We start from the raw sequence: 12,738 nt of genomic DNA, 5'->3' as shown, positions 1-12,738 counted from the left end.
GGGCTGGCAAGAAGTCAGGAAGTGAGTTGCAAAGGACCGGGCAGCACCGGGAACACAAACTCACAAATCCTGAAATGGAGAACACACACACACACACGTGCACACCCATGTACAGGCTTCACGAACCCACATCACTAGTTAAAAGCCCCCAATCCCACCTTAGGGTCCACTCCCGCCCAGGACAGGGGGTGATAGAGGACTTCTCTGCAGACAGGCAGCAGGAGGCAGACCCTGCTCTGGCCAGTGGCCCATGCCCACCGCCACCCGTCCTGGCTGGACACCCTCGGGCTCGCTGCCAGGAGGGAGAGAAATGACCCAGCTCCAGCTGCCTGCGATTTCCCACGCTTGGGCTTGGGCTCTGGGAGGTAAGAAGTCCAGGGTGGCCAAGAATCGGTGGGCTCCAGCCTCCCAAAGACCCACCACAGGGCACTGGTAGCCGGCCTGGTCTTCACTGGCGGTGCAGATGGTCAGACTGACGTGTGGATTTCCACGGCAGGAGGTGGACAGATGGCCAGAATGACCGTAGTGCCTGCCCCTCCTCCCCAGGAAGCAGGAGTCTCCCCCCCCTGCCGCGAAACCACCAGGGAGGAAGCAGCCCCCATCCCCCAACCAACCTGGACCCCCTCTCCCCTCCCCTGCTCAGGAATGGGTCACCAAGCCTCCTGACAGGGTTCTATTGCTGGCACCCGCCCCTCCTCTGGTCCCTGTGATGGAGGCCTGGATTCCTTCTCTGGTGCCATGGAAGTGGCCACAGGAGGGACAACTCCTATAGCTACGGGGTCCCCCAATCCTCTGGGCTTTTCTTTGTTATACGTTTTTGGCTACACTGAGTCTTCATTGCAGTGCACAAACTCTCGTTGCCGAGCATGGGCTCTGGAGTGCATAAGCTCAGTAGTTGTGGCTTGTGGCACATGGGCGTAGTTGTGGCATCTTAGTTCCTGGACCAGGGATAGAACCCATAACCCCTGACAGGCAGATTCTTAACCACTGGGCCACCAGGGGAGTTGCCCACCCCCCACCCCCATTCTCGGGTTTTTCAATTAGGACAACCCTTAGTCCTTTCCAGCACAAGCCTGGGTCCTGCCTTCCTGAGTCTCATCTCAGGACTCCCCATTGGGGACCTAAATTCAATCACTTTCTGTAGGGTGTTAACTTTGACCCCTGGTGGAAGGTATGAAAGTAGTGAAAGTGTTAGTCACTCAGTCGTGTCCAACTCTTTGTGACCCCATGGACCGTAACCCTCCAGGCTCCTCTGCCCATGGGATTCTCCAGGCAAGAATACTGGAGTGGGTAGCCATTCCCTTCTCCAAGGGAATCTTCCTGTGCCAGGGATCAAACCCATATCTCCTGCATTACAGGCAGATTCCTACCATCTGAGCCACCAGGGAAGGTGTGAGGTCTAACTACAGTAACTTTCACTAGTGTCCGACTTCAGGTGGTCTGACCTCAGGCCCTCTGTTACAATTTGTGGCTTCCCCATGAGTCTTTTCTTTTTTAAAATACTTATTTATTCATTTGGCTGGGCTGTCTTAGTTGCAGCATGCGAGATCTTTTTAGTTACAGCATGTGGGATCTAGTCCCCTGACCAGGGATTGAACCTGGGTCCCCCTGGCATCGGAAGCATGGCGTCTTAGCCACTGGACCACCAGGGAAGTCTCTCACGACAGTCCTTTCGACCTACATCCTTTCCTCTGAGGCTCAATTTCCTTGTCATCCCACTGAGCCCTCACCCAAGATCCAGAATTTTCCATTGAGGTCTGAGCTGAGCTCACATCCAAACGTCTAACCCCGAAGTCTTCCCATGGAGGGTGAACTTCATTCTTCCTCGTAGGGCCTAACTTCCTTTCTTTCCTCTGAAATCTACACTGCGATTCCACTTCAGTCCCGCTCCTGGGTCTGACTTTGGATCCCCAGTCCCCAGAGTCCCCTCCCTCAGTTCTTCCGGGGGAATCCGGCTCCCAAGACCCAGCCTGGCACATCGCGGGCCCTCGTCAAACGCTTGCCGAACAAAAGGATGGAGACGAGTGTGAGTTTGGTTCCTCTGGATATAGAAATCATCGCCACTGACTGATTCTCATGGAGGGTGAGATCGTCCCATTTTCAGATGGGAACACTGAGGCACAGAGAAGGGAGTGCGGGTAACAGGGCACATGGGGGCAGGGCCAGAGCAGGACCCACGGCTCCATCACCCCAGGGGTGGGTCTGGGAGGACAAGCCCCTCCTTCAGGATGTTTCTCCCACCATGAAGGCAAGCGCCCCAAGGCACTACTGCAGACCTGGGGTGGGCGGTGAGTGGGTGCTCAGGAAGCCGGGGTCTCAGCAGGCCCGGAACCCACCCTGTCCCCCAGCTTCTGTGGCTGACGTCTCCTCTGCTCCACTCGACGCCGAAGCCGGGTCAGGACCAGCTCCGAGGCCTGGATCAGGCTGTGCTGTGGGGAATGAGAGGAGGAGGAAGGAGGTGGGCAGAGCTGAGATGGAGCTGCAGGGGTACGGGTTACCCCGCCCCCCTCAAAGCTGGAAGCTTGGCCATGACCAGAGGTTGGAGAGAAGACCACCATGTGGAAGGTGGGAACGGGTCTCTGTGATGCGGTGAAGGTCAGACTCAGGGGCATGGCCTTCCGTGAATTTCCAGCAGGAGGAACAAAGCCCAGCCCCAGATGTACGGGTCTGAGGTTAGAACTCTGGGTAGGGGGGAAGGAGATGCATCAAAACAAAGGGGAGCTCGAGTTACACGGGAGCAAGGACCGACCACTGAACAGAGGCTGAGGTTAGACCATGGGAGATGCGGACGAAGGTGAGACCCTGGCAGAAAAGGTTAGGCCCACAGGACCAAGAAGGAGCAGACCACAGTGGACAAGAGAGGAATATGTCACCACACGAGGGATGGAGCCAGACCCGGGTTGGAGGGTCTGAGGTTTGATCCTGAGACAAGGGACAGAGCGGGGAGGTCACTGTGAAACGGCTTGAAAGAGAGCACAGCAAGAGATGCTGGTGTGTGCGAGCAAGGCGGAAGGGAAGCCCCTTCCCCTCTGGGCCAACCTCAGACCCCTCCTCATTCTGGTTTACTCGGGGGTCCATCCTTCATCCCATGCACTGTGGTTCAACCTCACACCTTTCCCCTGGGGTCCAGCCTCTATCTCTATGTAGTCTAACCTGGACCATTCCCCTGATGGCTAGGCTGAAGGAAGAGGCCCCAACAAAACCTTCAGAGGAGGCAGTAAGGTTAGATTCCAACCGACAAGAGCCCAGGTGAGACCACATGGGGAAGGAGCCTGGAGTCAGACCAGAGGGAGGGGGAAGGCAAACAGCACGTTAGGAGACAGAGGTACCTTATAGCTGAAGAGTGGGTGTCAGGCCATAGGGAGAGAGTCAGAGGTTAGACTACACTGTGCTTAGTAGCTCAGTCATGTCCAACTGTTTGCGACCCCATGGACTGTAGCCCGCCAGGCTACTCTGCCCATGGGATTTTTCAGGCAAGAATACTGGAGTGGTTTGCCATCTCCTCCTCCAGGAGATCTTCCCGACCCAGGGATCAAACCTGTGTCCCCTGAGCTGCAGACGGATTCTTTACCTGCTGAGCCATTGGGGAAATCTTGTCTACATTAGTTGGAGGTTAAATAGCAAGGGATGGTTGTAAGCTGGACCTTGGACCACTGGAATGGGTTGGATGTTAAACCATAAGGGCAGTGAAGCTGATGTGGGAGGGTGAGAGGTCAAAGTACAGAAGAAGGCTGGCCGTTTGACAGCAGGTCAAGGGCATGACCACAGTGGAGAGGTCAGAGGTTAGACCAGAGTGGAAGGGCTCGAGGTTAGACTGCGGCAGAAAGCTAGAGACAGGCTGGAGGTGAGACCCCGGGCAGAGTGAACCAGGTCACACATGTGGAAGAAGGGGTGGCTGCAGGGGGAGGGCCGAGGTCAGGAGGCAGTGGGAGCATGCAAATAGCTCATGGGAGGGATCCAGGCTGGGCCGCGAGGAAGGGACAGAGTCAGACAGAGCGGGGGGAAGGACGGACAGAAGTGCGGGGGGCTGAGGGAGGCCAGGGGGATGGGGGTGACGGATGCTGCAGCCAGGTCCCCTTCACCCCTGGCTATGAGGCCCCAGCCCCCTTCTCCTTGACCAACAGGAGCCACATCCCGCCCTCCACACCCAGGAGAGGGCCTGCAGCCAAGACCCCCCCTTGCCCAAAGGTGGGCTCAGGCTCCAGAGCTTCCTCTCCCGTGAGGACATGCCCTCACTAAGGCAGGTGAGAAGTCCCACCTCAGGGCCCTTGGCTACCTGCAGGATGTGCACGCCCTTCAGGGACACTACGGCCAGCTCGCGCAGCCCATCCCCGGTCAGGTCCACGTGTGCCATGGCCAGCAGGGGGCTGGAGAAGCCCCGCCGCCACAGCAGGCGGAAGCCGCGCTGGTCCCCAGGGAGCCCGCGCCTGGGGCCACAGTACTTGTAACAGAGCAGCTCCTGCAGGGGGAGGGGGTCAGGGTCACACGGTGGGGATCGGGGTCACAGGGGTGGGATCAGGGTCACACAGGGGGATTGGAGTCACATGGGGGGGGTCGGAGTCACATGGGGGGATGGGGTCACACGGGGGGTTGGGATCCCATGGGGGAAGGCGAGCGGCACAAGGCATGGGCCGTGACAGTCTCACCCCTTGGGTCCCACCTGTCCGTAGGTGGCCACCAGCACTTCTGGCCGCCCATCCAGATCGATGTCAGTGACCAGGCCACAGAGGACGCTGTCAAACTGATCGCTGCCGGGCAGGAGAAGCTGGTCTTCGAGCCCCCGGCTCAGCAGGTCCCTGGGAGTCAGACCACAGTGGGAAGACTGGGGTCAAGCACAGTGCCCGCCACCCTGAGCACCAGATCCTCATGTGTCAGGTCTGGAGGCTCTGTTCTTGCTGAAGCCTGGACACCCTCATCTCCAAGCCGGACATCCTCCTATCCACTCAGGGGTGCTCCAGGCATCTCCGATACGGACCCTCACACAGTCCCCTGGAGGTGGGATCATCTCACTCCCATATGGAAGCCCACACCATTCCATCTGGTGACCCTGTCGCCTCCATTCTGGACACCCGAGTAGTCCCCTGGAGCCTGCGAGCTTGGACCCCAGACTGGACACCTTCACGGCCCACCAGGTGTGCACAGCTGGCTTGCACTGGCTCGTAGGAGCTGACAAGGACATTTTCAGAAACTCTGAGAGTGCGTTGGCATTCTGTCAGTGACTCGAAATCCCACCGTGGTGAGAGTGTTGAAATGGGCAGACTCTACAAACCAGGCCTTTCTCCCACACAGAGCCGGTGGTTAAATATCTGCCAACATGCTTTGTCCACCTACCCAAGGGAGCTTCCCAGGTGGTGGCAGAGGTAAAGAACCCACCTGCCAATGCAGGTTTGATCCCTGGGGTGGGAAGATCCCCTGGAAGAGGGCATGGCAACCCACTCTAATACTGTTGCCTGGAGAATCCCATGGACAGAGGAGCCTGGCAGGCTACGGTCCATGGGGGTCGCAAAGAGAAGGACTGAGTGAGCTACCATACGCCCATCCCAGAGGGGCTGGACATCTCAGTTCCCACCCTGAGGCCTCAGCACATCTCCTACAAGTTCTAGATTTAAACACTCGGTGCTTCTCTCCCTGGGACACGGACACCTTTATCTGCCCAGCCCTGAACCACCGCACCCAAAGCTTTACTTTCTGTGGAGAATGAGAAGGTTAGGCCATGGTGCAAAGGCCTGGGGCCAGCCCGCACCCACGTGCCCCTCACCAGTATACCACTGCCGGCTCCAACATGCTGGCCACCAGTACACTGTATTCCTCCCGCTGTGGCCTGTCCTCTGTCTCTGGAGAAGGAACAGAGGTGGGGGAGGTGTGAGGGGACAGGGCCCAGGCCCCTCCTCCCCACCTCTCCATACCTAAGAGGAACAGAGGTTAGACCCCTGGTAGAAAGGCTTGAGGATGGGTTGGTTACAGGCGGAGGGTTAGAGGTTAGATCACAGAGGAGACTGGAGGTCAGAGGTCAGGAGGAGGAGCAGGTGTTGGATAACAGTTAAAAAAGCCCAAGATTAGGGGACTTCCCTGGTGGCCCAGGAATTAAGACTCTGTGCTTCCAGTGCAGTGGGTGCAGGTTTGACCTCTGGTTAGGGAACTAAGAACTAAGATGCCACATGCCATGAGGCGCAAGGTCAAGATAAAATTCAAGGTTAGACCACCAGGTTAGATGAGAACATGGTTAGATGGTTAGATGAGAATACGAAAGTCCTCAGATCACTGTGGGGGTGTCAAGGGTAAACCACAGGAGGAGGGATGGAAGACAGATCACAGAGGTCAGACCGAGAGAAACACCAAGGACTTCTCTGGTGGTCCTGTGGTTAAGAATCTGCCTTGCGTTGCAGGAGACGCAAGCTGGGGAACTGAGATCCCACACGCCACAGAGCAACCAAGTCCGAGCGCCGTAACCATAGAGTTTGTGCGTAGCAAGGAAAGATCGCGCATGCCGCAACAAAGACCGAATGCAACCAAATAGAGAAGGAAAAAGAAAAACACTAGAGAAGGACAGACCAGAGTAAGAGGAACAGATCAACACGTTGGGGGAAAGAAGAGACCGTGAGTCCGGGGACAGTGCTGAGTCCATGAGAAGAGTTTGGGGCTGAATGGCAGCAAGACACAGAGTGAGGAGTCCTGAGACGGGGCGGGGGGGGGGGTCGGGGGTCAGGGGAAGTCGCACCGTGAGGGGTGAAGGTTAAAGGCGGAAGTTCAACTCCAGGGTAAAAGGTCAGGTTAAAGGTTAGACCACCACCTGGGCCGGAGTGGGGCACCCAAGAGGAAGGGAGGAAGGAACGGTGGGGCCGATGTTTAGGGAGAGGTGTACAAACGTGGGTGAGGGGAGCCGAGCGCACGCCCGGAGCTCACCCTCGGGGGCCGAAAGGCTGAACACGATCACTCGGGAGATGGGGCCGTCTTGAAGGATGGTCCACGTCTGCAGGACCTCTGTGTCGAGAGCAAGGACTCAGGGCCCCCGTCCTCAGCACTGAGTGTCCGTCCCCGCCTCGGGGCCCCACCCCCAGCCCTGAGCGCTCCGGGCCCCGCCCAAGCCCCGCCTCCAGCCCGGAGCGCCCGCCCTGCCCCAGTGGCCCGCCCCCAGCCCGGAGCGCCCGCCCTGCCCCAGTGGCCCGCCCCCAGCCCGGAGCGCCCGCCCTGCCCCAGTGGCCCGCCCCCAGCCCTGAGCCCCCGCCCCGCCCCAAGGCTCCACCCCCAGCCCTGAGCGCTCCGGGCCCCGCCCAAGCCCCGCCTCCAGCCCGGAGCGCCCGCCCTGCCCCAGTGGCCCGCCCCCAGCCCTGAGCCCCCGCCCCGCCCCAAGGCTCCACCCCCAGCCTTGAGCGCCCGCCCCGCCCCAAGGCCCCGCCCCTAACCATGTCCGACCCCGCCCCATCACCACCTCGACTCTGCTGGTCCACGTGGGCGACTCGGACGTAACCATTCTGACAGCCCAAGGCTGAGAGTCGACGGGATGTGCTGGGCAGGTTGTGCACGTCAAGCCACAGGACGCTGGACAGGTGGACAGAGGGGCCCTCGGGCAGTCACCAGGCCCCAGGCCCTACCCCCCACCTCCGCCTCCTTACAATCATCCACCCCACCGCTACCCCTGGAAGAGCCTTGGGCCTCTGCTGGGCTTGATTTCCCTAGGGCTCAATTCCCACCACCCGGATTTCTCAGAGCCTGCCTGCCCTGGTCCCTGCTGGCCTGTCGGGGACTCGCCTACCTACTGGTCAGGTTTGTGAGCTCTGGGAAGAGGTTTTCCACGGGCTGTTCTTCAAACTGATGCAGTCCCTCGTTCTGGGGAAACCGATACCCACCACCAGCTTGGAGTCAGCGGTCTCACACACCACCCCCACCCCTACTCCCCGACCCCGGTCCACAGTGGCCCCAGCAGGGCTCTGCCCATCATGCCTCCTCTGCCTCACCTCCTTGTACAGATGAATGGCTGGATCATTCCCACTCAGGAGAAACACGGTCTCCAGTTGATCCCCGACTTGGACCCTGAAAGCAGAAAACTCTAGAACCCCAGTATGGTGGACATTGAGTGTGGTAGAGTTCGTCAGTTTTAAAACCCTCCTCTTGCAAAAACTCTTGTTTGCAAGAACCCTGTCATTCTAGGCTTCAGACACTGGATCCACAGTGAAGAGGCAGAACTGTAGAAACTGACCCTTGAAGAATCACAGGATTGTAGAGCTTTCCAATCTCAGAAACTCAGCAACCTTCTGTTTCTAGAGCCCTCACCTGCTAGAATCTTCATTCTGGATGTGGGTTCAGGAATGAACATGGAGCTCTGAGAATGGGCTGCAGAACCTAAGAACACTAGCATCTCTTTACCCTAGAACCCCAGTGTTCTAGAAGTTCTGTTTTCTGTCTCCCTCGAGACATTAGAACTTTTGGAAATTGCCATCATGATATTCAGACTCAGAATTGGTAGACTATCCAGATCATAGAACCCAGAATATTAGTGCATTAGAAACTCCAGTTTCTCAAACTTTCATCTAATAGACCTGAGGTTGGCAAATTATGACCTACAGGCTAAATCTAACTCACTGCCTGTTTTGTTTGGCCATGCCACATGGTTTGCACGGTCTTAGCTCCCTGGCCAGGGATTGAACCCATGTCCCCTGCTATGGGAGTGAAATCTTAACCAAGGGACCACCAGGGGAGTCCCTCCCCTGTTTTTGTAAATAAAGTTTTATTGGAACACAGCCACACCTATTCATTTATACAGTGTCCATGGCTGCCTTGTTACAGTGGCCAACCTGAGTAGCTGTGAGACAGATTAAATAGAAAATGTTTGGCAACTCCAATGCTAGAACACTGGTGTTCCAGAATGGAACTCTTATACTTTGGGATCCTAGAACATCAGTACTCTACATGGTCTGTATTCTGTCTCCTTGAGATATGATAATGTTAGGACCTTAATATTACAGAATCTCAGAATCATCAAACTGTGGATCTTTCAGATCTTGGAATCTCAGAGCTAATAACTCAAGGGAAAAAAAAAAAAAGCATTTATGGATCTTGGAATGCCCAAATCTAGAATATCAAAACTTGAGAGTTCTACAGGTCTGGAAATCAGGCACTCAATTAACTCTCAAATTATCTAGTTCAGGGGCTTCCCCAGTGGCTCAGACAGTAAAGAATCTGCCTGCAATGCAGGAGATGCAGGTTTGATCCCTGAGTCAGGAAGGTCCCCCGGAGAAGGGAATGGCTACCTACTCCAGTATTCTTGTCTGGAGAATTCCATGGACAGAAGAGCCCGGTGGGCTACAGTCCATGGGGTCACAAAGAGTCGGACATGACTGAGTGACTAACACTATCTAGTTCAGGGATTGCAAAATGGTAGCCCATCAGCTGAGTATGGTCCATGGCTACCTTAAATGCATGATGCTCTAAAAAACAAAACGAGTTTAATTATCTATAGGTGGGTTTGTGGTCTTCAGTATGCTACAACCTCTGCCCTCTCAACACACACACACACGCGCGCGCGCATATACTCCCTATCGTATCAAGCCTATGATTTACTTACTCTGCGTGGCATAGTTGGAAAGGAGTGAACTGCAGCTCAAGGTTCAGGCAGCTCTCTGCAGGGAGAGCGGAGGCAGTTAGGTACGGGGGATGGACTGCATCCCCCACCGTTTCCCCATCCCTCCTTCCCTCCAGGCCACACTTACGGGCAATGGAGTCCAGGTTGTACTCAGAGCCAGGCTCATAGTCACAGTAAATGTTAAGGAAGGGGCTGCCCTTGTCCCCGGAATCCTGGGAGAGGAGACTGGCCTCAGGGGAAGTTAGAGGCAGCAAGAGGGATTTGGGGAGGACTCAGTAAGGAGGAGAAAATGGGTAGATGGATGGGCTCTGGGTACCTTAATGAACGTGATCCCCACAACCAGACCCCGCTTTGGGGGTGACTTGTTGAAGGTGTCAATGGAGACAATCTCTGCATCCACTGGGAGAGGAGAGTTCAAAGTTCACATTTCAGGCAGGCTCGTGACCCCAATATTTCCAACCACGGTGACCCCTGACCTCTAGGGCTCAGTCATCTCTGACCACCACAAATTATGACTGTTGGGTCCCAGTGGGTCCTGCTCACCATCACCACGGTAGGAGGAATCCTGGTTTCTGAGTCATCCTGAACCCGAACTACTTCAGGCCCCTGTTATCCCTGTCTTCTCACCCCTGTTCCTCCAGATTACCAGCTTCGACCCCCTTCAATCATCATCACCCTAATCCCATCCGCCCATCATGGTGACCTGGCTCAAGACAGAGCCTCAGAAACCTTCTCAACACTACGTTCCGACCCCCCTCAGCCCCACGGCGCCACGCACCGGGAATGTAATTGAACTGCAGCTCCTTGGCCACAGGCCGGATTTTCTGTCGGAGGTCTTGGTAGCGGAAGCCTAGCACCTTGCCTTTAAGGGTGGCGGCCAGCAGCTCCCCGCGCCCGCCCGCGCCGCCTGCCAGCCCATACACATTGCTCTGCGACGAGAAGCGTGTGAAGCTGTCCTCGCGCAGCGGGCAAGGCCCTGCGGCCACGGCCGCCTCCCCCATCATGCCCCTCAACCACTCATTCCCAGAGCCCCCACAGCACCCCGCTCTACCGGTGGATCGCCGGGCGCCTGCCGGTCGCGCAGACCGATTACGTGAAGAAGCTGCCGTCGCTGCCCTTTACAAAGATGGCCGCCAGCCGGGCCACCCTCCAGACTTTGCCTCAACGCGCTTGCGCGCTCCTGCTTGGTCATTTTCAGGGCCGAGGCGACTGCGATTTGCAGATTATGACCTAAAGACTGGACGTGGTAGCCCTTGCTCTGGGCTGTGCTGAAGACAGAATAAGAAACATAAAACTCAGTATAACCCTTACATGCCAGGAACTAAGTGCTTATTTATCACAGTAAGTAGGCAGAGGTAGATACTATGTTTGACCGATCAAGAAACTGAGGCACAAAGTAATTTGTCCAAGATCACAGTTAGAAGCCGCAGTCAGTATTGGAAGCCAAACGAGAGCGCCGTAGTTTATTGTTTTAATCACATCACTTTCAACCTTTTTTTTTTTTGCCTCATAGTGCTGCTTATGGGATCTTAGTTCCCCCATCTGGCATTGAACCAGACCCTAGGCAGTTAAAGTGCTAGTCCTAACCACTAGACCGCCAGGGGATTCTCTCCCATCACCTTTAAAGTGGTGAAATGCATTCTTCTTACCCCAAGGAAACAGTTCTAGCTATCTGTCCTGGCAAATAATCTCCACCATATTTACTGAAAAAGGCTTGGTGGCTCAGATGGTAAAGAATTTGTCTACAATGCTGGAGACCCAGGTTCGACCTCTTGGTCAAGAAGATCCCCTGGAGAAAGGAATGGCTACCCACTCCAATATTCTTGCCTGGAGAATTCCATGGACAGAGGAGCCTGACGGGCTACAGTCCGTTGGGTCACAGAGAGTCAGGACTGAGTGACTAACATTTCACTTTGTCTTTCTTTACTGAAAGCTGACTTTATGCCAGACATGTTGGCTGATGATCTCATTGAATCCTCACAGCTATCCTATTCTTGTCACCCTGCCTTCATTTATTCAACATGTATTGAGCATTTACTCTGTGCCAAGATATCCTTTATGAATTTATCTCAATAAATTCCCACAACAACCCTGGAAAAAAGTTTATTATCCCAACTTATAGACAACGAAACGGAGGCTGGGGGAGAATAAATCCCTTGACTGATGTGACAGTAAGTGCTGGAGAAAGGATGAGGTCTTCTGGGATTCATGTATATATTCATGTATATTCATGTTTGTCCTTAGAAAAGCATCAAGGGTGTGGGGACTCTGTGTATACAGGTATGTTATTTCCAGAAGACATGAATTGGTCAGCTGTCCTGGCCACCTTGAATAATATCCTGTCACTTGCTTCCAGGCAGAAAGAGAACACACACACACGCATGCACATGCAGACTGCAAGACCTGTGAAGGCAGTGACTGGATCTCCTTTGTTCACAGTCAAATCCCCAATACCTGGACCACAAGGCCTGACATGAAGTGAGCATTTAGTAAATATGTTAAGATCCCCAAACTATGTACCAGACCTTTTGCCAAGCACCTGGGACACTGTTGCATAAGAGGCATGACAAGAGAGTTCTCCAAGGCAAGATTCGATCTGGAAGGTGACGAAAAGAAAGGAGTTTGTGTCAAACACAGGTCTAGCTATGTTGGTTAGTGCTGTAATCTCAGGGACTGCATCAGGCCATGGCACACAGGAGGTGCTTAATAGATACTCGGGGATTAAATGGGGGGAGGGGAGTCTTGTTCTTCTACTTCTAAAGAATGTGTTCTTCAGGCTTTAACTTAAAAAATTAATTTATTTGGCTGTGCTGGGTCTTAATTGCAGCATGTGGGATCTAGTTCCCCGACCAGGGTTCTAACCTGCGTCCCCTGCTGGGGAAGGCAGACTCTTAAATCACTGCACCACCAAGGAAGTCCCTTGAGCACTTTTGATATGATTTTAAAGCACAGCCAGGGTTGAGAATCACTACACTACTTAGCCTTCTGCAAGTGCCATGGCAGACACTGGTAATCAATTTGAGGTCTCAGGAGTCTTAACTGAGCTTGAGGCCGCCATTATCAATTGATTAGAGCTGTGGGAGAAGCAGAGGGGGCCAGAGCAGCAGGGGAGTGTCACATGGAGGCCTCTCTCTAGACACATGGAGAGCCTGAACCTT

At 55.1% G+C, this 12,738-nt stretch overlaps 1 protein-coding gene across 6 annotated transcripts; it reads right to left on the bottom strand.

The window, feature by feature from the left end:
- Positions 1 to 2,027: 2,027 nt before the first annotated feature.
- Positions 2,028 to 10,842, bottom strand: KPTN (kaptin, actin binding protein). Of its 6 annotated transcripts, XM_081515486.1 has the most exons (13): positions 10,632 to 10,842; positions 10,359 to 10,509; positions 9,897 to 9,979; positions 9,708 to 9,792; positions 9,563 to 9,617; positions 7,956 to 8,031; positions 7,754 to 7,827; positions 7,430 to 7,539; positions 6,904 to 6,981; positions 5,759 to 5,834; positions 4,661 to 4,796; positions 4,277 to 4,459; positions 2,028 to 2,429 (listed from the first exon to the last, which is right to left on the bottom strand). In XM_081515486.1, exons 1-13 carry the CDS (start codon positions 10,770 to 10,772, stop codon positions 2,301 to 2,303), a joined length of 1,377 nt encoding a protein of 458 aa, XP_081371612.1. In that variant the 5' UTR covers positions 10,773 to 10,842; the 3' UTR covers positions 2,028 to 2,300. The 6 variants fall into 6 exon arrangements, 4 of the variants coding, with proteins under 4 accessions (XP_081371612.1, XP_081371613.1, XP_081371614.1 ...); XR_014060839.1 differs by having other exon boundaries at positions 4,647 to 4,796; positions 10,359 to 10,654; XR_014060840.1 differs by having other exon boundaries at positions 2,028 to 2,424; positions 4,647 to 4,796; positions 10,359 to 10,654.
- Positions 10,843 to 12,738: the final 1,896 nt, after the last annotated feature.

This window comes from Giraffa tippelskirchi, chromosome 7 (genome assembly GCF_054371585.1).
Source record: "Giraffa tippelskirchi isolate mGirTip1 chromosome 7, T2T-mGirTip1v1.2.pri, whole genome shotgun sequence".
Lineage (NCBI taxonomy): Eukaryota > Metazoa > Chordata > Mammalia > Artiodactyla > Giraffidae > Giraffa > Giraffa tippelskirchi.
Note: the sequence above shows the minus strand (reverse complement) of the source record. Positions and strands in the feature narration are given on the sequence as shown.

Excerpts from the sequence above, each read along its gene's own strand:
- KPTN (XM_081515486.1), bottom strand. The coding sequence starts at position 10,772 with ATGACCAAGCAGGAGCGCGCAAGCGCGTTGAGGCAAAGTCTGGAGGGT. Across the intron at positions 8,032-9,562 it reads TTCCAACTATGCCACGCAGA|GGTCCAAGTCGGGGATCAAC; the intron begins GTAAGTAAATCA and ends TTCTGCTTTCAG. Across the intron at positions 6,982-7,429 it reads CGTGGACCAGCAGAGTCGAG|AGGTCCTGCAGACGTGGACC; the intron begins GTGGTGATGGGG and ends CTCTCGACACAG.